General features: G+C 39.3%; 1 protein-coding gene across 10 annotated transcripts in view; it reads left to right on the plus strand.

Annotated features, from left to right (window-relative positions):
• Positions 1-25,468, plus strand: part of ctnnd2a (catenin (cadherin-associated protein), delta 2a) — a 542,938-nt gene that overhangs the window by 277,693 nt on the left and 239,777 nt on the right. For all 10 annotated transcript variants that reach the window (XM_057823756.1, XM_057823762.1, XM_057823757.1 and 7 more), the window contains 4 exons: positions 136-355; positions 609-720; positions 4,360-4,492; positions 14,362-14,535. In XM_057823756.1, the coding sequence (XP_057679739.1) occupies positions 136-355; positions 609-720; positions 4,360-4,492; positions 14,362-14,535 (639 nt within the window). The remainder of the gene's footprint in view (positions 1-135; positions 356-608; positions 721-4,359; positions 4,493-14,361; positions 14,536-25,468) is intronic.

Genomic DNA, 25,468 nt, shown 5'->3' on the forward strand with positions numbered 1-25,468 from the left:
GTAGATTAGAAATCCTTATCCCGAAAAATTCAACTTATTTATTGAATGACCCTCGTATCATTTTTTTTTTTTTTTTTTTTACCTTATAATATTTTTCATGCATATACTGTATACTGAATTTTTTTTGTCCTGCAGGAATCTACTACTCAAGCTCCACCTTACCTGCCCAACGTGTCAATTCCCCTCTGTGTGGTGGAGGAGGGGGTTCCGGGCCGGGGTCCCCCAACAAACTCCAACGCCTGGGTTCTGCCTCCGATTCTCTAGGGTATTCGACCACACAACGCCTGCCTTCCTCGTCCTCATCTTCCTCTCCCAGCAAACAGTGTCCTGCTAATCGACTGGCTAAGTCATTCAGGTACTAGAGTGAATGCGATGCTCATCTTGATTTTGATGAATTGCTGTTGATACTGAAGATGAAAAGTAACACTGATGAACAGAACGCTGTATTAAAGACATCAATCTTACAGCTGACGAGAGAAAGGTTGATAAATAATAATTTGATATGATTGAAAGCCGTGCAGATTGCAGTCGAAATGGCTCTTGGCGTGCTTAAATTTAGGAAAAATCAACATTTTACAAATGAATGATGTTTGTGATTTGTTCTCCAGTACCAACGTTGCCGTGACGACAGGTGGGGGTGGAGGTTCTCCCCTGAGGTTAGCCTCTCCACCCAATTCGACTGGCGGAGGGGCAGGCTCATCATCGTCCCCCTTACATCAGGTAAAATGTCTCACACATTCTAGCTAACAGTTATATTAGTAAAGAACAAGTCTATAAAGTCAGTCTATAAAATTGACCGTTATTTTCCTTGTAATAAAAAAAAAAAAAAAAATACGCGTAAATTTTAATACATTGTAGCGAAACTTTGCGTGGCAGTTACATATACAACCCCTAGCAAAAAGTATGGAATCACCAGTCTCAGTTGAGCACTAACTCAGACATTTTATTATGTAGAACAAACTTGGATAAAAAGCTTGAAAAAAATAATGAATTATTTCAGAAGTGCAACTCTTTAGCATTCAGAAACACTGAAATACATGAATAAACAACATTGTGGTGGTCAGTAAATGTTACTTTTATAGAGCAAGTTCAGGGAAATAAATATAGAATCATTCCATTCTGGGGGAAAATATATGGAATCATGAGAAACAAACAAAGAAATAACAATCAAAACACACCTCTAGTATTTAGTTGCACTACCTCTGGCTTTTATGGCAGCTTGCAGTCTCTGATGCATGGACTTCATGAGTATTCTTCATCAATTTGGTGTCAACTCTCTTTGATTGCAGTTGCCAGATCATCCTTGCTAGTCGGAGCCTTGCTGTGGACCATTTTTTTCCATTTCCACCACAGATTTTCAATAGGGTTGAGATCTGATCAATTTGCAGGCCATGACATTGACTGGATGAGTCTTTCTCTAAGGAATGCTTTAACAGTTTTAGCACTCTGGCATGATGCATTGTCATCTTGGAAAATGATTTAATTATCCCCAAACATATTTTCAATTGAAAGAGATAAGATAGCTGTCTAATATTTCAATGTAAACTTGTGCATTTAACGAAGATTTAACCATAGCCATCTCCCCAGTGCCTTTGCCTGACATGCAGCCCCATATCATCAAGGACTGAGGGAATTTTGATGTTTTTTTTCAGGCAGTCATCTTTGTAAATCTCACTGGAACGGCACCAAACAAAAGTTCCAGCATCATCACCTTGTTTAATGCAAATTCTTGACTCATCACTGAAAATAACCTCCATCCAGTCATTCACATTCCATGATTTCCTCTCCTTAGTCCATTGCAGTCTTGTTGTTTTCTGTTTAAGTGTAAATGATGGTTTCCTTTTGGCTTTCCTGTATGAAAATCTTGGCGATTTTGCATAGTTCTGTCACATACCTAGACTCACGCTTCCTCCCATTACTTCTTCATTTGTCTTGTTGTACATCTTCTGTTTTCAAGACATACGCTTAACTTAAACAACCTTGCCATGCTGCATGAAACTTGGTCCAGAGTTTTGATACAGCTGACTGTGAACAGCCCACATCTTTGGCAACCATACGTGTAGCGTTACCTTCTTCAAGAAGTTTGATAATCCTCTCCTTGGTCTCAAGAGACATCTCTCTTGTTGGAGCCATGCTACTTGTTAATCCACTTGGTAAGCCTGTCGCAATATGCAATAATTCCATTTATCGCGCGATAAATAAAAATGAAGGCGGTAATTTTACCACTGCGATTTATCGCCTCGCGTGCACGTGCGTGCGGCAGACGTGCTGTTAAAAGTTCGGATTCCTCGTTACCAACTGCGCAAAATGCATCTTCGTTCCAGGTCCGGCAAAAGCTAGCGCCGGAGCCAATCGTTCCCATTGTATCCTATTGTTCAGCGTATACCGGCCGCGTCAGTGCTCCGGAGTGACTGTGGACCATTTACGGCGCGCCGGTGTTGTTGACGTGTGGGCGCTCCCGTCAGGAGTGACATTTCACGCGGGGCGGCTATTTTTCGGCACAACGCCGGATATTTACAACGAAGTCCGCCAAAACATTGTTACCGACTTGGCTGCTACAAACAACCTCGCTTTGACAACGAACAGCCGAATGAAATTAAGAGCGCTGTGCTTCAAACTCGTCCTGTTTATTTAAGTCGATTGTCATATGCTGGTGTTGTGTAGTAATGAGCAGACGTGACTTCAGCGGCGCTTGCTAACTTTGTTGATGCGCACACACACTAGATATCATGAAATGGCAAACTAGATGTGCTACGTTCCGTGCCATTGGCTACGTGAGCCCAGAGCGTTTATGGGACACGTAGTCCATATACTACATCGATGAATTCTAAACTGTCATGACTGAATGGAAGTTAAGAAGGCCAAATCAATCCATACCAGTGACTATAGATAATGTTGCAAATATTGTTAATTCAGTACGTGACAGATGGATTCGGACCACATGTAGTAAGCCTAGCTGCTAAGAGAACTGTAGCAATCAACAGTGTGCCCTGCCTCACTTTACAAACAGTAAAGATTGTTCTCAGCGCTTTTATACAAGAAAAATTCAGATCAGTAAGAAGTGAGCACATAAATATTAATATGTACATAGTATAATACATAATATGTACTAAAATGCATGTTTATATGATGGCAATTTAATTTTTGCTTGTTAGCAAAAAAAACAAACAAAAAACAAAAGCAACGAAAATAAAAATTATAATTGTTTTTTTTTTTTTATTTATTTATTTTTTTTTTTACAGAGCATTAAATGTATTGAATCGGATCGAAAATCGTGTCCCCCGTATCAAAAATCGTACCGAACCATGATTTAACTGTGCCATTGCATCCCTATGGAACACCATTGCAGAAGCTATGACGGGAAAAGTTTTCATTTGCCTAAAATGCTTAAGTTATTAAGTGCAAATTTGTTTTATTTTTATTTTTTTTAAACACATTTTATTTATTCTGTTTCTGTGCGGTGTCAATATTGTTGTTTTTTACTTAAGAGGCATGGTCTATTGTTTTTAGTTGTGATTTCTTAAAAAGTATTTTTGAATTTAAGAGTAAATATTTTTCGCGTTTAAATGGGTGTACTTGATCTATTAATATATACTGTATTCTCACTGTGTTATTGTAAATTGGTTAAAAAAAATTGGGGGGCGCAATAATATCGCAATATTTTATGAGAATAATTATCATACACTAAAATTTGTTATCGCGACAGGCCTACCACTTGGTCCAGCTGCCCTCCAAGGTGTGATAACTGCACTGTTTTTAACTGCTGACGAACGAGCAGATCTAATCTGAGGCAGGGACCCAATTAAGGAAAGGAAATTGACTGGGTGTGTCTGTATTTTGTACTCAAAATGGAGTGCTTCCATATTTTTTTCTTCAGAATGGAGTGATTCTATATTTATTTCCCTGCACTTGCTCTATGAAAGTAACATTACTGACACCCACAATGTTTTTTATTTGTTTCTTTTTGTGTTTCTGAATGCCAAGGAGTTGCACTTTTGAACTAATTCATTATTTTTTCAAGCTTTTTATCTGACTTTGTTCTCCATAATAAAATGTCTGAGTGAGTGCTCGTCCGAGACTGGTGATTCAATACATTTTGTTAGGAGTTGTATAACACTAAGTGTTTTCAAGTGATTTGCAAAGATGCATAAATCTACTTTACCATTTGGAAATTGAAGCAAAGTTGAGTTGATATCAAGAATCAGAAGGTACAAGAACAAATTTGACCAAAACGCATGTGGACCTGGCTGCCAACAGAGAATAAATGAAGTCATTGCAACAGTTTAAACACAAAAATCTCTCTTATGATCTGATCTTATTTAGCAATATTTGACATAGAGCTTCGTCTTGCTTTTCCAGATGAGCTCCGGCATCGGCAGTTATGCCACTTTGTCTCCCAAACGACTTGCAGCTCACCACGCGTCCGACCAGTACAAGATTTCCCATGAGCTCTACGCAACTGCTACACTCCAGAGACCCGGCAGTCTAGCAAGTGAGTTTTTACACACTTACCCAGTTTCACACTACATATATTCTGATAGTAGTCATTACTACTCTAAATATGCCATTTGGAGGTTTTTTGCACGTTCGTCTGCAGTAATAGTCGCACATCGACACTGAATTTATTTAGTTTCACTTTCAAAATAACTAGAGTTGCCCCGATCACATATTTTTGCACCCGAGTTAAGTTAGTCCGATTTTTTCCATCTTATTTTGACGATCTGCCAATTCAGAGTACCGATCCGATACCTGTGCAATTTATGAAAATTTTATTCCAAAACATTTATTTTTATTTTGAGAATATCCTTGTCCTTCCTATTGTATTGCTTTGTAGCCATATATTTTTTTTAGATCGTCATTTTCCACCCAATTCCCATCATCTAAAAATGTAAAATGAAAATACAATGAAATAACAATCAATCAAATATGTTTGGCTATGATTTTTGACCATACACTTTACATTACAGCGCACTGACATTCAACTGGCCCCCAGGTCAATGCACTGTAATACCCCCCCCCACCCCCCCACCCCCAAAAAAATGTCACATGGCAAAATCCATTTTGCCACATGGCGAAATTTATTTTGCCACATGGCAAAAAAAAATGAACATGGCAAAATCCATTTTGCCACATAGAAAAAAAAATGCCACATGGCAAAATAAATTTTGCCAGATGGCAAAATAAATAACACATGGCAAATACCACTTTTGGTTCTCGGCCCTGCTGTAGAAAGACTTATAATTCTTAAAGGATAAATGTGAATTTGTATATTGTGACTAAATATTACCATCTAGTGTATTTGTTGAGCTTTCAGGATACTGTAGCCATTTAACTGTTCTGCCCAAATGCATGACGGGAAGTGCAACCATGACTGTGCGCAGTGGCACTAATTGATATATCTTCTCTGCATTGGGAAATAACATAGGGTGTTAAGAAAAAGATCAACTACTGCCTTTCTTACCCACATTGCTACCCACGATATTTCTAATTGTTGAGGGAGGGATTGTAAGGCTCTAACCAATTAAAAAAAGGCTCCAAAAATTGCCAAAATTCACTCTACTCATTTTACGCTGCCTTTTAGCTCTATATGTACTGTAGGTAAAACGGCGCCATTACAGATTGAACGCGACAATGCGTGAGTGGGTCGTGCAGCGCATGCGTTAATTGCGTTAAATATTTTAACGTGATTAATTTTTTTTTAATTAATTACCGCCGTTAACGCGATAAATTTGATAGCCCTACTTTAAGCCAAAACTAAAGACTCTGGATGAATGTAAGACATTTTGTCTGTAACGTTAAATACAATTAGAAAACGATTTAATTCAAAAATATATATAAAAAAAGGCATGTCCGATATTTTTTTGCCGATTCCGATACTTTGAAAATGACGTGATCGGACCCGACATCTTTAGTTAATACTTTAAAATCTCATCTAAAGCACTCTCTGAAGCAATCACGTGGTACAGCTGGGTAGCGAGGCTTTGGACGTCATCGTTTTTGGAACATACCTTGTTTTATTATGACAAAGCAGCGAACAGGAAGGGGTTATGGCGGAACAGAAGAAAAGAAGAGAAACACAAGAAAAGAAAGAAAAGAAACAGCAACAAGAAATACATTGAACGTCTACACTAACTATGAATATGTTGGTGCTATCGTCAGCTAGATGTATTTTTTCGGTTGACACAATGTGGGGGGCCTGTTGACCATGGAAAGAAGGGGAGAGGTGGGGGAGTCTATAAGCTAAGTGATTGAGAGGGGTAGAGTGTACACAAATCAGCTCTGTGATCTAGAAACCAGTGATCGTGTGAATCCCTTGTGAGTGTAAGCCCATTGGCAACCGACCCTACGCCGCCCCATTGCCAATACCGGCACCGGGACCCCCCACCCGAGCGTGCCCAATCACATCCAGCCGCACACAAGCCCCACCAAACACGCCATGGAGACGAGTGGAGACACCACGCGGGCGCCAACCCAGGACCACGGCCCCCCACCCAGGGACAGCGCAGCCCATCCCTCCTCCCGCAGCCCAGCAAAAGAGCCATCGCCACCCCCCTGGGATCCAGGGTGGTCCCTCGGGCAACCCGCGGCCCCATCAACCGGCCTTCAGGGATGGGAAGAGGGGATACACCACCGTCAATGGCAGCCAATGAGTTCATACTTAAAAGTAGAAATAAATAAATACATATTTAAAAAAAAAAAAAAACGATTCTGATCTTCTAAAAATGACGTGATCGGGCCCTACTTCTATACTTATAAGATTTTTGGGGTGGATAATATTCTTGATACTATTATCCATAACTAAGTCTTACAGCGCCAATGCACCTCAGGCATCTGTTTTTTCACAAACGTTCACGTGAATTAAAAAATAATAATAATAAATCAACATCTATCACAAAGTAAAACATACTAACGTAGCTCAAATTGAACACGACTTGAACTGATGTGCACTAGAATTAGCATTTCATTCACTTTGATGAACATTCTGAGTTTCAGAGGTTACTATCATTATTTTCATTGCTAAATGCTCATATAATGACGAAAACAGATTTGGTCCATTTGAGCTAACTTTGAACAGCTATCGACGACAATCTCCATGTCTTGTACAAATATTGTTTGGCTAGCAGCAAGTAGAAGGGGCGTGTGGGAAAATCTATAAAAATATCAATATGTCTTTGTGTGTGTGTGTTTGGGCCCAGTGTTATTTAAGCACCTGGGTTATGATGGAGTCTCTTTGTTGCATATCAGTGCCTCGCTCAGCCATTCTTCGAAAGGTCAAGTGCTTCGTTTAAGTCGATTGAATGAACTGATCTGTGAACGACTCCGCCGGCGCGTTGTGGTTAGTATTTCAAGATTTACGTCCACGTGCAAATTCGTAAAATGTTTTGGAGATCACTCATGGCTGCCCTCTATAAAATACAACATAACTGTGTATATATTATCTGGCTGATGATCTTGACTTTTGGGCGGAGTGTGTAGTAGATTTTTAGGTAGGGGCAGGTACTTTGTTGATTATCAGTGGTACCTCTACTTACGACATTATTTGGGTCCTGAAAAGTAGTCTCGTAACCCAAAAATGAAACCGGAATAAAACAACAACCAAACACGAATTGACATACGTCTCTGACATACGTCTCTTTTACAGTATTGTATTGTATTTTTGCCTCTCGTAACATGAAATTTCTTTCTTAACAAGAGGCAATATTTTCGAGAGACAGCGAGAACGAAAAGTGGTATTTGGTATGTGGCAAAACTCCATTTTGCCACTTGGCAGAAAAAAAGAATAAAAATAAATAAAAATTTGATTTTGACATGTGGCATTTTTTTGCCATGGATGAATGGAAAATTTGGACACGCAAAGCCGTTAATCGCATGGACGTGCATGGCCTGTAAAAATGCCATATGGCAAAAAAAAAAAAAATGCCACATACCAAAAATCCATTTTGCCCAAAATAAAATGCCACATGGCAATTAAATGCCACATGACCGAATCAATTTTGCCACATGGCAGAAAAAGGCCAATCCATTTAGCTATTTACCAAAAAAAAATGCCATATGACAAAATCAATTTTGCAGCATGGCAAAAAAAAAAAAAAAGCCACATGGCAAAAAACCTGCCGCATGGCTTAATCAATTTTGCCACATGGCAAAAAAAAAAAAAAAAAAAGCCACATACCGAAAATCCATTTTTCCACATACCAAAACAATGCCACATGACAAAATCAGTTTTGCCACATGGCAAACAAAAAATGCCACATGCTAAAAAAATGCTACATGACAAAACCAATTTTGCTACATGGCAAAAAAATGCCACACACCAAAATCCATTTTGCCACATACCAAAAAAATGCCACATGGCAAAACCAATTTTGCTTCATGGCAAAAAATGCCACATACCAAAAATCCATGTTGCCACATAACCCAAAAAAATGCCACATGACCAAATCAATTTAGCCTCATGGGAGAAAAATGCCACATGCCAAAATCCATTTTGACACATACCTAAAAAACTGCCAATTTTGCCACATGGCAAAAAAGCCACATGCCAAAATCTATTTTCCACATAACAAAAAAAAAAGCCACATAGCAAAAAAAAAAAAAAAAAAAAATGCCACATGACAAAATAAATTTTGCCACATGGCCAAAAAGAAAATGTCACACGGCAAAATAAACTGCCACATGGCTAAATCAATTTTGCCACATGGCAAAAAAAAAAAAAAAAAGCCACATACCGAAAATCCATTTTGCCACATACCCAAAAAAATGGCAAAAAATACCACATGACCAAATCTATTTTGCCTCATGGCAGAAAAATGATGCCACATGCCAAAATCCATTTTGCCACATACCTAAAAAACTGCCACATGGCTAAATCACTTTGCCACATGGCAAAAAAAGCCACATGCCAAAATCTATTTTTCCACATAACAAAAAAATGCCACATGACTAAATACATTTTGCCACATTGCAAAAAAGAAAATGCCACACGGCAAAAAAAAAAAAACCTGCCACATGGCTAAATCAATGTTGCCACATGGCAAAAAAAATGCAACAGTGCAAAAAAAAAAAAAAAGCCACATGGCGAAATCAATTTCGGCACATGGCAAAAAAAATGCCACATGCCAAAATCCATTTTCCCTCTTACCATAAAACAGGTCAAATGTCAAAAAAAAAAATGCCACATCGCAAAATCCATTTTGCCAAATCCCAAATACCACTTTTCATTCTCAGCCCTGCTGATTTTTTTCCCGTTTAACCGTGTTGTAACCTGAAAATAACGCTTGTAGAGACGCTGGTAAGTAGAGGTACCGTTGTATTATCAAAGAGACGCAACAAAGACACGACAATAGTGCACTGATGCATTTTTCTAAACCAATAGAATTATACACGGGAGGTTTAGACACTGACAGTAATAATTGACAATTGAACAGTTGATGTGGAAGGATGTTGCCCGAGGCACATTTGTAATCCCTGTGGATGGTCAAGTATGAAGCCTTGCTATATTTCTGAATTAACTAGCCATGAAACTTGCTGGATGTACTGTTGTCAGGTCATCTGAAAGCAATTACAAATATCTAGTAAATATATATACTGTAAAATGTGCTTTTAATCCATTTCACACAAAAAACAGCAATGAGGCACCAAGAGGCCAGTGCTCATTCATATATTTTGTAATCCTTAAATATTGTACTGAATTAAACATCATGGGAGGTCTATTTTCTGCACTTTTTTTTATTTTATTTTTTTAATCTTTACTTAAAGTTCCCTCTCTCTATTGGAAGAACGAGGTCAGTGCTTCTGCAAGGGAGGCCCTTTTGGAGTAAAAAAAAATCATAAAAATACATGAATAAAGAAATAAAAACCAACTCATTAGGACTTCAAAGATGAAGTGGATCGGCGGAAGGGAGCCAGCTTGGATGAGTCATGCTCTTAAATGGGCGTGTTTTGACTCTTCTGTAAGCTCTCGAACTTGCAAATTCAGACAGTCTCGATGTAGGCAGCCTTCCCGCTTTTTTTGCCGGCGTCATTGCAGGACAGCTCGGTGGGTGGTATAAATCTATTGTGCGGTAAATCCTTTATTGTTAGACACATAAAAATAAGAGAAATGCATCTTGCAAATGTTTAAACTAATGCAATTTATGATCGTTGTCCATCGATCTGAGGGATTGGATGCCTCAGTTTAGTATGAAATAAGCGGTCTCCGCATCAGTTGGTAAGATGAATCATAAAGATTCAGAATGGAATTGATTTAGACATAACCTGATTATAGCTTATTTAGTGTAGGTGGTATTTTTTTATAGCTGTATCGTGTAAATGGGTCTTATTAGAAGGCATTTTTGAAATGTTTTTGTAATACGGTGTGAACAGCTGCATGGTGTAATTACTTAGAGTTTAAAATCATAGAAATGGGCTATTCCTCCCCCTCTGAAGCCAGAATATCTACTCATCACATGACATGCCACGGACTAAGAGTTAATGGGACATGATAGCTCTAGTGGACCATCATACTCACTCACTCACACTATACAGTGTGTGTGTATATTAGAGGAGTTCTGTTGGGTCTAAAACTCGTTCTTTAACTTAGTTATTTACCCAAGGCAAGCTGACAAAAGGCAGGGCATGAAGTGAGACAGAGTCAGAGAGTTGACGTTTTTCAACCTGGAGGTTGGGAGAGCCAGGAGACAGAGTTCCGCGACCAATGCTGGCTGTCTCATCGAAGTCTCTCTCCGAGCTCCCTCGCGCTGCTAACTTTTACAGAATACAGTTACAACACTGTTGTCCAACGTGGCAGTTTCGATCGGGCAAGTTCCTTACTCTAGTCATTGATTTAACAGTCACACTCTTGATTGAATTAACAGTCACACTCTTGAGCTGGCAAGATATCTTTGTTTTGAACACACATTTGCACTCAAAGTACTGTAGGTTGGTGGAAAAGTACTGAGACGTTGTGTGATGAATCAACATATGCATGTGTATCTATTTATCAGCAGAATGTGAGCAATTGCCGGTAATAAAAATGTAAGCGCATGATTATGGGCTAAAACTGTATTCTTCATAATAGCTTGGGAGTGCGCGTATAATAGCTGTGGGAGAGCAATCTTGTATGACCAGCAGAGTATAATGGTCATACAATTAAGCATATCTTACAAGTTCCAATAAATCGATTATTACATGCATCAAGATTCGACACGTGACGATTCGATTACGATTCATAAAGGCTCAAAAACGATGATTTTCCCTCATAGCTTTATGACAGCCACTCGTAGCGCAACAAAATTCAAGACACGTCTGCCGCCCGGACACCTTTGACGGACGCACGCAAGTTAAAATGGATGCTGCCTGTAACTGAGTGAAAGATTTACTCTTTTTCAAAAGACTGAAAAATAAATTTGTGTATGAGACAGGCAGGCAAGTCGCGCTTCTGTGCGCATGTTATTTTTTGGAGCGAGAGGGGAAGAGAGAGAGTTCGTTGCTCCTCGTCTTTCAGATGTCCAGCTGTAGTTTCAAGTCATGTCAATTGAAAAACTGTCCTGAGTGTGTTGCTAAGAAGAGAGGTGAGTATACGAACCCTCTTGTACTGTATAGCCTTTATTGTTGTTGTTTTTGAGCTGTTAATAGTTAGCGCCAAGCGCTAAGCTAATTAGCTAATTCGCTATCGTGTATTTCAGATGCAGAACGTGTAAAACCATGATTAAGTACAGCGGTAACACTGAAAACATGCGAAATAGTAGAGAAATCTGCGGGAGGGGAAAAATATTGGTTAAAAGGCTTATTTCTAAAGACACTTTGTTTCCAGAAAATGTGGAATTCATTCCACCTGTGTAAATGTTATTGTATTGTTAAGTGAAATAAGTCTTCCCTTTAAAATGGTTAATGTTTTTGCACTTTCTTGTAAAAATAAATAAATAGCAGCTTAAGGGTAGGTTTTTGTTGTATGGGCATGTTTCCATCGTTCCTGTTGAATCATTAGGATATTTTAAATAAATAATGGATGAAAATTTGTTTGTCTACTATATTAATTAGTAATGTAATCAATAATCGTGATAACCTTTCGTTCAAGAATCGAATCGTAATCGAATCGTGGGGTGTCTAAGATGGCACACCCCTAGTGTATACAAACAGATAGTCCCCCGTTTACGAACGAGTTCTGTTCCTGTAAACCACATTTACACGTAAGTTGGAATTAACCCTTTAAATACCTTAAAACACCCTTTAAGAAAAATAAAGCATCCAAAAGCATGCATTATCCGTCATTGTACTGTCCTCGTCAAGACTTTGGAGCGAAGTCCTAGCTACACAGTGAGCTAAGCTCCGAAATGACGATGTCAGACGTCCGTGTGGTTTGCTGACTTTATTCAGCTGCTCATGACATCAACACTTGCAGAATGAATCTTAAATAAACTTGAAGATGAAACTGATTAAATTTCAATAACAGCAATTCAAATTTGCGTTTACAAGTAGCTGCTAATACAGCAATAACAAACGATTAGCGTGTATCAGTTAGCGTCCGTACATCATTAAAAACAATCACATAAACACGCTTCAAGTAATCGTCCACAATTAAAAGAGCACAATAAACAGTACAAAAGGGGTTATATTCAGCTGTCACCTCTGGATGCTTCACAAGCAACAAATTTGCGCGCAAGCTGTCACCTCTGTCACTTGGCTGCTCTCCATGTGGGTGTGTGCGGCGGGCGAGTCTGTACATGCGCTGGCGTGCGGAACAACTACCTGCTCTACACTTTCTGCGCCAAAATAAAAATATGCTTCCAAAACAAGTCAATATTAAAAAAAAAAATAAATAAATAAATAAATACGATGACACTCCAGCGTCATAAAGCTGAAATTGCGTAAGTCAGGTCTGTCGTAACCTTGGGTTTACCCAGGGTTACGAACGACTTCCATTCCTATGCTAGCAACGTAACCCGAATGACCCCGTAAGTCGGAATTAACCCTTTAAGTGCCCCCAAATACACGCCAAATCTCAAAATAACTATTCAAAAGCACGTATTATACGCCATTGTACTGTCTTCGTGAAGATGTTAGAGCTAAGTCCTAGCTAGACAGTGAGCTAAGCGCTCATGACATCAACACTTGCAGAATGAAACTAAAATTAAATCAGTCATCTTCAATAACAGCAATTCAAATTTGCGTTCATCACCAGCTGCTGATATAGCAATAACGATCCACACAAATGATTAGCATGTATCAGTTAGCGTCCGCACATCATCAGAAATAATCACATAAACTCACCCCAAGGATTTGACCACAATTGAAAACACACAATAAACCATACAAAAGGTGTTAAATACAGGTGTTAACTCTATGGATGTTTCACAAGCAACAAATGTGCGCGCAGGCTTGCAGCTCTAAACCGTGCCCTCTCTCTCTCTCGCTTGCGTGACTTCTTTGTGTGTTCTTCGTGACTTTGTGTGTGTGCTCTTCCTCACGTAAATATGTTCTTCGCGTGTACATGCGCTCTTACTCGCGTGCTCTATGCACAAGCATGCATCACAAAACAAAAGTCAACATTATTAAAAATAATAAATTTTTAAAAAATGAAAAAGAAAAAGAAACAAAATGGCGCACGAGACTCCAGCTGTTGTATACATACCTACAGTATATATGTGTGTATGAACTATAAATACACACACAGGCTCATTTTCATTCTTTTTCTCTACTTTTTTCTTCATTTAATGTCCGTTTGTCATCCTCTGCCTTACAGTTGTTCGCCAATATAATGAACAAATGTCTGCTGTCAATGTCTTCTTCGCCCTGCGAATTTGGACCTCCTTCCAAACACCCGGCATCTCATTATTTTATTGCTGACAAACAGCAATGTGTAGTCGGTAGATTAAAAAAAAAAATGAAATGCAGTGACATTTTTCTTTTCTGTTTCCTTCTGCTCATTATCCGTCATTTCTTCTTGTGCCCATGTCACCATGGTCTACTTACTTGCTCCTTCTTAATGTCTGCCGTTGAATACGCCCTTATCAATATGTAAATGGTGCACTTTTTTAATACCTTACAGCCAAATGGGTGAAAATAAGGTACAAATGGTAAGGTTCTTGAAGGAGAATAATCTTTCTATTACACCTTCACACTTGTTGCTTTCTGAAACTCCTTGCCTTCCAAATCCGAGCGCATTCACCTCTTTTCTTATTCATATACTTTCCACCTTCATAACATCATATTTGGCTTCACCCTCTTCAGCCTCAGGGTCATTTTGACCTCCTGTTGATTCATATTTTTTCATTGCCTAGCTAAAATCTCTTTTCCTTCTCGAATCTAAAAATCGATCTGACATGTAGTGGGGGATTTTACCACTTTGTAACTTTTTTCTCTCCTTTCCATTTACTTCAGGCTCTCGTGGCTCCTACAGTAGTCAGCACAGCCAGGAGCCCCTCCGACCCTTGGGTTCCCCCGAGCACCATATAGACCCCATATATGAGGAACGCGTGTACCACAACAAGGGTCCCATGAGGAGCCTAAGCCAGAGCCAAGGGCCTGACTCTGGCCCCTATCGCAACAACACCGGTAGGCACTTTTTACACTGGAATGGTTGACCTCATATATTGCTTTATTATTGAAAACTTATTTATGCTTCTGCAGACCTGCGCCATTAACGCAGAACCGATTTACAGTGATATGAAAAAGTAACTGAACCTTTTGGACTTTCTCACATTTCTGCATAAAATCCCCATCTAATGTGATCTGATCTTTGTCAGAATCACACAGATGAAAATACAGTGTCTGCTCTAACTAAAACCACCCAAACATTTATAACTTTTCATATTTTAATGAGGATAGCATGCAAAAAATGACAGAAGTTGGGAAAATAAGCAAGTGAACCCTCTGCCTAAGGAGACTGAAAGAGCAATTGAAACCAATTTTTACCAAACATTTTAGATCAGGTGTGTGCCCAATCTCTGATGTGTGGTTTAGAGTTGCCCTGCCCACTATAAAACACACACCTGGAAAGAATTGTCTTGATGAGATGCATTTTAGATGTGCATCATTGCTCGGTCAAAAGAGCTGTCTGAAGAGCTGTGATCAAGGATTGTTGATTTGTATAAAGCTGGGAAATTATACAAAACCATCTCTAAAAGTCAGAATGTTCATCAATCGACACTCAGAGAAGTTGTCTACAAATGGAGAGAGTTTGGCACTGTTGCTTCTCTCCCAAGGAGTGGCCGTCCACCAAAGATGACGCTAAGACTTCAGCGCAGAATACCAGAGAGGTAAAAAAAAACACAACCAAAATGCCATAACTAGCAATTAATGAAAAACCTGGAACAGTAACTGAAGAAATAATTAGAACAGAACATGAATTTTGATTGCTATTTACATCTGTAGAGCTGCAATGCATGCTAGGAGGCATGTTGGAGAAAAACAGTGTTGACAGCAGATGGCAGAAGAGGTTGACTGTCTCCCTCAAGGGAGCAGTGATGGCTTCTTGAAGCAATGAAGCTTTGCAGCCAATTAGTTCAAAGCTTCATGGTGGTTCATTTGGTCTATGTCATATGATGGCACTGTCAAATAAAGTGTGGCCGCTTAATATCCGTCAACTTCAAACAATAATCCTTTGGTAGATATTTGTAATATTACCAAAAATAAGGAGCGTAGGCACTCAGTTTTTTGTGAAGTTGCGCAAGGAGAGCGGGAGGAACTAAACAGTGGAATATTAGATGACATTATGCAGTCACGAAAATTGCCCTAACCTACCCCTCCCGCACCTTTCTTTTTATTTGAGGGTTGGCCCGAGTAACAGACGGATGTCTTGCCCTAAAAGGTAAAGGGCACCACCCCTTGTATTTGTTTAAAAGTATAAAAGTAAGTTCAAATCTTTGTCCATTCTAGAAATCAGCATTAGAAAATAGCTTAGTTTGAGCAATTTTCCAATTTCCGATGAAAAAAACTGAGAAAATTAGCTTTTTGTAAACACATGCATTTCAAACATCTATTTTTTGCTTTAGTTACATCCCAAACATCTGAATAATGTTTTCCTTTTACAAAATATCATAAAGAATAAGACAAATAGAGCTTTTTTTTTCATATGGGGGGGGGGGGGGGGGCTGTTAACCAGGGAAACAGGGGGACGGGGGTGGGGGAGTTTATCAGCGAAGTGATTGAAAGGGGTAGAGTGTACACAAATCAGCTCTGTGATTTGGAACTCAGTAATCGTGTGAATCCCTTGTGAGTGTAAGCTCGTTGGTGACCGACCTTACGCCGCCCCATCGCCACTCCCGGCACCGGGAACCCCCACCCGAGCGCGTCCTATCACATCCAGCCACACGCGAGGCCCACCAAATAAACAGAGCTTTTGACAGAAAAGTAACAATTTATATACACTTGACTAACTGAGAGACGCTGTTGTCGCTGAGATGACGCTGTTGTCGCTGCGTCAGCCGGGTAAACTTTTCCCTCCTCGTTGCCTGTCTCATAAAGATGGATTTTTTTTTTTTGTCTCTGCGGGGTCTGCTCGGCGAGCCCGCTGCACTGGTGGTCCCAGTCGTTCTGCTCGGTCGTCCAGCGCCTTGCATCCCGGGCGTCCTCTCGGTTGTTCTGCTCGGTCGTCCGCCGCCTGGCATCATTCCTCCAGCGTTCCGACCATGCTGCCCAGCCTTTCGTTGCTGTTGAATTGGGTTGCGGGTCTTACTAAATGCGCTACTGCCATCCAGTGGCCAGTTTTATTGCTTTAAAATTGATTTTCAGCTTTGTGCTTTGGAGCTCAGTTGAATCAGGACCCAGAGATGTCTTTTATAAAAAAAAAAAATAATAATAAATAAATAAAAACATATAAGATGTATAAATACGTCTTTGGGACACTGAAAAAAATAACCCTTTATTGCCAAATGTATCACATTTGATACACCTAAAATTTCATGATTTGGGAGTAATTCAGAATTTTGACATTTCTTTTTGGAAAAAAAAAATGATTGATGCAAGTCAACACATGCATCTGCAGTTTCCATGAAAAAAAAAAAAACAGGAATTAGCAAGGGTTATAGATATTAGAGCGCTGATTACACATATTCATTTTGTCTTTTCTTTTTACAAATTTGAAAAAAAGGTTTCATTAAGACCTTATTTTTCAAATTTTGGGATTCAGTGATCATTGCTTCATGTTGCAGGTATTTAAGGGTTGAAAATAGAACATATTTTTACGTTTTTGGGAGCAAATGAGTTCATGTCTGTGGCTTGTCCTGGAAGTTGACCTGTAGAACCGGTCGGAGTGACAAGGCAGTTTTATCAAGAGTTAAACATGTCTAAGGTAATCAAACACAAAAATATCTCTTTATGGCAGTCAATCATGAAGCGTCCTATTCTAGCAATCAATCATCAACACTTAAACTTGATTATAAGCATTCATTGGTAAAAGCAAATATTTAATAAACCTTGATTGATTATCTTAACAATATCTTTTGGTGTAAATATCATTTGGTGGGTGGCGGCTACAGTCAGGTGCGCCTTATAGTGCGGGTTTAAATATGCACAACTAAGGGTGATGCTAACGACAGACTCTCCAGATACCAATTTCGCAATAAGGACAAGGAGGAGAAATTGCCGGGGAAAACTGACGCGAATGCTAGCCAGCACGTTGCAGCTACGGCTAAAAAAAAACCCCAAAAAAACCTTAATTATTCGTATAGATGTTCAAGATTTTGACAGTGTGGGATAGGTGTATGGTTTGAAAGTGCACTGCTTTGTGTGAGCACTGTCGGGGAGATGTGAACCGTAAGACGTATTCATCCTCACAGCTTTCCTGTGTTACTCCATTGTTGTCAATGTATTTTTAATAGGCCCTCACTGTGCTTATCTCAGTGCGGGTTTAGGTACGCCGTGTTAATCCCATTAACATTATCATACCCACATGAAAACACCCAAGTCGGTTCCGCCACATTCACGGCTCCCTTGATGTCATTAGCCAGCCTAGCCTTAATAGCTATCATTAGCATTTGGGTCAGGACCATAGCAATAAATATGCCACTTCAGACAGACCAAGATGAGAAATGCCTTAAAGCATGAATTTCTAGCTTTCTAGCTACTCTTGAGCATTAATGGATCAATGTATGTGCTTTCTTCTAGTGAACGTTTTTTGTTTTACATGTACGGCGATAGCATTGTCTTTCCGTGGAGCGTTTCAGAAGTGGTTAGAACAAAGTTGCTGTTATCTCTAATTTTCTAGTCCCTTTATTTGTAGGTTGAATAAGATGAGTCTAAGTAAACACACAAAGGAAATTTGCTCGGAAGCTCCAGAAATTAATAGGACGTGAAGTAAAGCGTTTGCTTTTAATTACAACCCTTGAGCTTCACAATACGCTGCTTCAAAACTCCCGATTGTTTCCATAAACAATTTAACTCAAAGACGCTTTTGGTGAACTGTGTTGAGGACCAACAACAAAGCCTCAGCCTTAGTTAATAAGAAAATAATTGGTATCATATCGGAGTGGGAACCTCTTGGTACCTCACGATACGATACGATACGATACAAAGCTCACGATAACGATGATCTGATGATCTGACGATATGGCGATACAACGATTATTGATACTTTAGTCAGGAAATCATTCTAGGATATTCTACAAACATAGCAAACAGAAAAACAAGCTTCTGCTGTGAATTGGAATGAGTTTATCAAGAGTGACGTCCAATGCATTTGAAGTGGGAGGGTGGCAGCGAATGAACATTCGTTCATTCGCTGCCATCCCTCCCACTTCAAACAGATTGAAGGTCGATGGCCGTCAGTGGCAGCCAATGCCAGGCAATGAGGTAATTTTGGGCTATTTAAGGTCATTTTCCTGTTCATTTTCAGTTACTTCCTGTTGATTCTGGGGTATTTTACGGGTCACTTCCTGTTTATTTTAAGTTACAGAACAGGAATTGACCTGGGAATCACCGAAATGAATAGGCAGTGGCTCAAACTCAACAGGAAATGACCTGTAAATGCCCTGAAAATAGGACAGAATGATTGTGAATGCCCTGGTTTCGAATGAACGAATCTTCCCAGTAGGGCTGCAGCTTTTGATTATTTTAGTAGTCGATTAATCGATGAACTAGTTAGTTTGAATAATCGAGTAATCGGATAAGGAACATGAAAAATTAAAATACCTGAGTAGAGCCTCAAACGGTCAATGCTCTTAACAGATTGTTCGGACACAAAATCCCACAAACAATGGCTAAATATCCTTATAAGCTAAATTACAATTGCATTAAAAAATATAAAACAATTAGCTCAAACAAAAACTTTGCCTATGTTGGTCTTAACAGGGAGCAACTGGATTCACCTGTGTGAAATAAGGCAGACCAGAGGGCAGTGTATCCACCCAAATCAATAAAACTAAATGCAAACACTTTCATAATAACTATTGCAATGCAACTTTAATTAAACGAATACTCGAAGCAGCAATATTTAATTTGAATCTTTTTTTCTTATCGAATACTCGAGTTAATCGATTAATCGTTGCAGCACTAGTTCTCAGTCTAAATGGATTCGGCGTCTTGCACCGTCAACGCAGCCTTAGATTTAACTGAGACACTATTATGGTGGAAGATTTTGGTAGCAACTTGTTGGTTCCTTTTTATTTATTTATTTTTTTAGACATTGACACATTTTTAAAACGATATCTCGATTCTTGGTAGGAGCATATCGATAACCTTTTGTGATACATCACCATTTCGATATTTTGTCACACCCCTAGTATCATATGTGCTGTGACTATAAGAAAATATTAAATGGGATTCATATTACATAAGCGATTGCGCATAATGAACTGATAAGAGCCGTGCTGATACGGTGACTAGTAAGTCATTAATTATGTCACTTCTTGGCAATGGCAGACGACGCACATTATTAAGCTGCGATGGTTCAGTGTAATACATTTTGCAAGTTAGCCCTCATGGGGAAAAGAAAAGAGAGCTAATTTTGGGCTGTTCCTTCAATAATTCTTAAAGTTACATTCATGCTTCATGTCATCTATTTCAGTATTGTGGGCTGTCAAGTTATTGCGCAACCTTGCATTTTAAGAGCCAAGATGCGTCATTAGGTATGCACACAAAAAACAATAAAGATCCACTCCAACAGTTGTATCACAAGGCTGCCTTCATACAGTGCCCTCCATAATTATTGGCACCCCTGAAAAAGATGTGTTTTTTAGCTTCTAATATATATTTTTTTAATTCAAATAATATGGGACCTTAATGGAAAAAAAGAGAAAAATCCAACCTTCAATACAAGTGCATTCATTCAGTGGGGGGAAAAATCCCACATAAAGAAAAAAATATTTGACATCAAATAATGTGTGTCACAATTATTAGCACCCCTGGTGTTAATAATTTGTACAACCCCCTTTTCCCAACAAAACAAGGTCTGGGGACTGAGATGTCCATGGGAGGAGCTTGATTTTGTGTCTGGTGAACCATTTCTGTGTAGATTTGGCCATATGTTTAGGGTCATTGTCTTGCTGAAAGACCCAGTGATGACCAATCTTCAGCTTTCGGGCAGAGGGCAACAGATTTTGATTTAAAATGTCCTGGTATTTCAAAGCAGTCATGATGCCATGTACCCTAACAAGGTTCCCAGGGCCTTTGGAAGCGAAACAGCCCCACAGCATCAAGCTCAATCTTGGTCTCATCTGACCAAAGCACACGCTCCCAGTTGAAGCCTGGAACCGGGTGTATTTTTGTGTGAGACCAAGATTGAGCTTTTTGGCAGCAAACACTCTAAGTGGGTCTGGCGTGCCACGAAAGATGCGCATGCTGAAAAGCACCTCATACCCACTGTGAAGTATGGGGGTGGGTCAGTGATGCTGTGGGGCTGTTGTTGTAATATAAAAGTAATTTGGGGGGGGTTAAAAAAATCTGAGATATCCAAGGACCGATCTAAATCTGAGGCATCCGAGACTAGCCCAAGACTTGAACCAAAGTACTCTCATGATTTTCTGATGTGTGATTTCATTTCAGATTTTGTTTTTTTTTCATGTCAGTTCATTTTCATGTCAGTGTCCCTGTGAAATGGACCCATTCTTGGGACTTGCACTCTGAAGCCACTGCGTTGCATTACGGTAATGCACATAATGCCAACAACGATCCAGATGAGGGTCTGCTAGCTTGACTGCAATAGTTTTGCAAGTTAGCAAGTTCACACAGATTAATTGAATTCAATTCAATTTTATTTGTATAGCCCTATATCACAACAAGGTTGTCTCAAAGGGCTTTGCAGAGGCAATATGATACACAGTCAGAAACAGTAGATGAATTAAATAAAGTTCTAGTCCAAGTCCTGGGCATCCCTCATCCTTAGACCTTCCATGTCGGCAAGGAAAAACTCCAAAAACCTTTTGGAAAAAAATGAGAAACCTTGGGGAGAACCACAGTCATGAGAGCTCCCCTCCCAGGACGGATAGGCAAGATGCACCAGGATGGAAATTAGCAAACGGAGTTACAGTTTATAGAGATGCAATAGAGTGAGGGAACAAGAGAACAAGAGGAGGTCCATCTAGCCAGATGAGGACGTTCATCCAGCCAGGGGTCTGGATAGTCAGGAGGCTGCGCCTGAAAAATAGAGGAGAAAGGGGACACCGGGTGACTAGTGATGAAGAGACTAGTCAACTAGATATTAAAATTACAAAAGAGAAATAAAGTAAGACAAGTGGTAGGTAGTGTGAGAAAAATGAGATAGGACTTAATGGCTGTACTTCCCCCAGCATTATAGCTTCTAGTGCAGCTTAGACTGAACTGTGAGTCTAGTCCGATTTCAACTAGCCTGACCATAAGCTTTGTCGAATAGGAACGTTTTCAGTCAAATCTTAAATGTACAGACTGTGTCGGCTTCTTTAATACTAGCTGGAAGCTGATTCCATAAGACTGGAGCTTGGTAGCTAAAGGTCTAGCGCCTACTGTACTTTTAGAAACCCTGGGAACTACCAGTAAACCTGCATTCTGAGAACGGAGTGTTCTGTTGGGGCGGTATGGAACCATAGCATCAGTGGGATAAGATGGCCCCATACTATAATGGTCTTAAATGTAAGAAGGAGGATTTTAAATCTAATTCTAAACTCGACTGGAAGGCAGTGAAGTGCCTGGAGCACAGGGGTGATGTGCTCTCTTCTATTAATTCCTGTTAAAAGTCTTGCTGCTGCGATCTGGACTAGCTGAAGACCTTTTAGAAAACTTTTAGGACAAGCTGCAAGTAGGGAGTTACAGTAATCTGATCTAGATGTAACGAACACGTGAATTAATTTTTCTGCATCTTTTTTTTAGACAAAATATTACTAATTTTGGCTATGTTGCGCAGGTGAAAAAAGGCTGTTCTGCAGGTTTGTTTAATATGAGCTTTAAATGATAAGCCTGGGTTAAATAGAACTCCTAGGTTTTTAACTGTGGTGCTAGAGGCTACACTTACATTGTCCAGAGTGACTATCTGGGCCATTAGAGAGTCTCTGACACTTTTTGGGCCTATTATAAGGATTTCTGTCTTTTCAGGGTTAAGTAAAAGTTAATTCGTGCTCATCCATGTATTTACATCTCGGACTCACTTGCCTGATCTGCTCAGGTTGAATTGATACAGTTGAGTGTCGTCAGCGTAACAATGAAAGTTAATGCTATGTTTTCTGATGATATTGCCTAAAGGAAGCATATACAGCGTAGATGGGCCCCAGGACCGACCCTTGCGGCACACCATAACTGACTCTGGAATACCGTGATGATTGCTGGTCTACATTGACAAACTGGTACCTATTAGATAAATTGGATTTAAACCAGCAACCATTAATGCTATGCTAACTCTGATGCAGGTTGGACTTTTAGTAGAACAAACATTGACGTCTTTTTACATTTCGTACAGTAGCTTGTGCTGGCCGAAAAGAACTTTTAATATCCCTCTTCTTCGAAGAGGGTGGAGGAGGTGGCATGTTGTATTTCTGGGGTGAGTGTGCGTCTGTCTAGCTGGCGGGGTGGTCAAGTCATCAGCCAATCAAACGTGCGTTTGAGGGGGAAAAAATGGACTGGCACATTCAGCAAGTGAAAAGGGATAAATGTAAATCTGAACATAATGAAAATAATTCACTTGATAATGGAAGGATCTATTCTTTCCTTACAGCATGGTAGCATGGCACCTTCCCAGTTCAAACCGATTGGACGTCTACTAGTGATGAACTCATGTTCATGAATGAATGAATCTTAGGATTTCCTGACCCATGAATCGATAATCATCGTATCGTTGTTTCGTGATTCTTGTATGAGTTAGTTTCTAGTGATTAAGCATTGTTTCAACTTGAGCTTTCCTCTGGTGCTCTTCCTCCCCTTCACATATTCGCACAGACTATTATTGTATGTGTGTGGGCATTGTTTCAGTGTTCGCTCATGGATTAAACCGGGCTAAGGTCCCAGAGGACCGCAGGTTAATGTGGCCTATTTCAAAAGATTATTCCTGCCTTCTTTTTCATAGACCGTTTCCTTTGTTGTGATATCAGTATACAATGCATCTTTTTTTTTTCTTCTTCCTTTCTCTGGCTAATAAAGTCAAATGAGACCTTTTGCTCAGCTTGCTAGCGCTACAGTGTCGCCCTAACATGATACAGAATGATCTTAAAAGTGGGTTGTCTTTGTTGCCTGCAGTTATATGCAAGGCAGGATTTCTTTGATTTCAAGCAGTGCAGTCATGATGCTCCTGCTGTTTACATTCCTTTTGTTGTTTCACAGACCTCATTAGCTCCCCCGCATGAACATCAATCATTAGTCCATTAATTCTAAACAAAAGAAGGTATTTAAAGGATTGCAATTGAAATAGTTGCAAGAAACGCAGCAAGCTAGCATTCAATTGGTTAGCGTGACGGGTTTTTTATTGTAAAGTATAGAAAATATCACTTAAAAAGCAATGTTAATCTTGCAGTATCTTTACCCGCGTCTACTCTTGCAAGCCACAAGTGGAAGCGAGGCATCGGTCGGTATCTGATTCAGACGCTATGTTAACGGTGTGGAAACGTACTACTTTTTTCCGAAGGTCTAGTTCAGTGTGACTAGACCTGTTACGACAGGAGAAAGAATTCTTAAATAGGATTATTATGTGAATTAGAATCATATTTCGAGAGGATTCGATTATATACAACAATTTAGCAAAGCGCAGATGACGAGAAATTAGTATTTTAATCTGCCGGTGAGCCACGCCTACCATTATAGGGCTCGAGCATCCCCAACAGGTGGATGACGTCAGCGGAGTCACGATTTCATCTGATTTAATATGCAGCCCACTGAGGTGGAATTATTCAGAACGAGGAAAACGTGACGAAGAGAGCCGCAAAATGTCATTGCTTCAGTCTCTCTACTCCAATATTTTTACAGGATATCCTTTTTATCCAACTATTTTTCCCCAATAGCTCAATAAATGGCTTGAGAAGGACCAGTCAGCCCGTCGAGGGGGAATTACCGTAATTTCCCGAATATAACGCGCACTTTTTCCCCCAAAAATCAACTTGTAAAATCATGGTGGATTTTAGGTGACTCCCTCTTGAAGCTCATCGATAGAATGGCAAGAGTGTGCAAAAAAAGTAATCAGAGCAAAGGTTGGCTACTTTAAAGTTATTAGAATATTACCATAATTTTCCAAATATAACGCGCCCCCCCCAAATCAATTTGTAAAATCATGGTGCGCATTATAAACGGGTACATGGATGGAGACAGAAATATATATATTAGGGGTGTCAAACGATTAAAATGTTTAATCGAGTTAATTACAGCTTAAAAATTAATTAATTGTAAGTCATCGCAATCAATCGCAATTCAAACCATCTATAAAATATGCCATATTTTTCTGTAAATTAATGTTGGAAAGGAAAGATAAGACACCAGATGGATATATACATTCAACATACGGTACATAAGTACTGTATTTGTTTATTATAACAATAAATCAACAAGATGGCATTACCATTATTAACATTCTGGTAAAGCGATCCATGGATAGAAAGACTTGTAGTTCTTAAAAGGTAAATGTTAGTACAAGTTATAGAAATTTTATATTAAAACCCCTCTTAATGTTTTCGTTTTAATAAAATTTGTAAAAATTTCAATCAAAAAATAAACTAGTAGCCCGCCATTGTTGATGTCAATAATTACTTACACAATGTTCATGGGTGCTGAAGCCTATAAAATCAATCGCACCCAAGCACCAGCAGAGGGCGACAAAACTCAGTAAAACACAACAAGTACACATTTCACTGTCCTGTCATTTTAATCTGTTTGAGAGGGGCATTTGTGCGTTAATTGCGTCAAATATTTTAACGTGATTAATTTAAAAAATTAATTACCGCCCGTTAACGCGATAATTTTGACAGCCCTAATATATATATATGTATAAACCGATTTTTTTTATTTTTTATTTTTATTTATTTTTTTTTTGACACGGCCACGTTGTGTTGAAGAAACGTATGCGGCGATCCGTTGCCGACCATTACGGTACGTGACGTCACCA

The sequence above is a fragment of the Corythoichthys intestinalis genome, chromosome 20 (genome assembly GCF_030265065.1).
Source record: "Corythoichthys intestinalis isolate RoL2023-P3 chromosome 20, ASM3026506v1, whole genome shotgun sequence".
In the NCBI taxonomy this organism is placed as follows: domain Eukaryota; kingdom Metazoa; phylum Chordata; class Actinopteri; order Syngnathiformes; family Syngnathidae; genus Corythoichthys; species Corythoichthys intestinalis.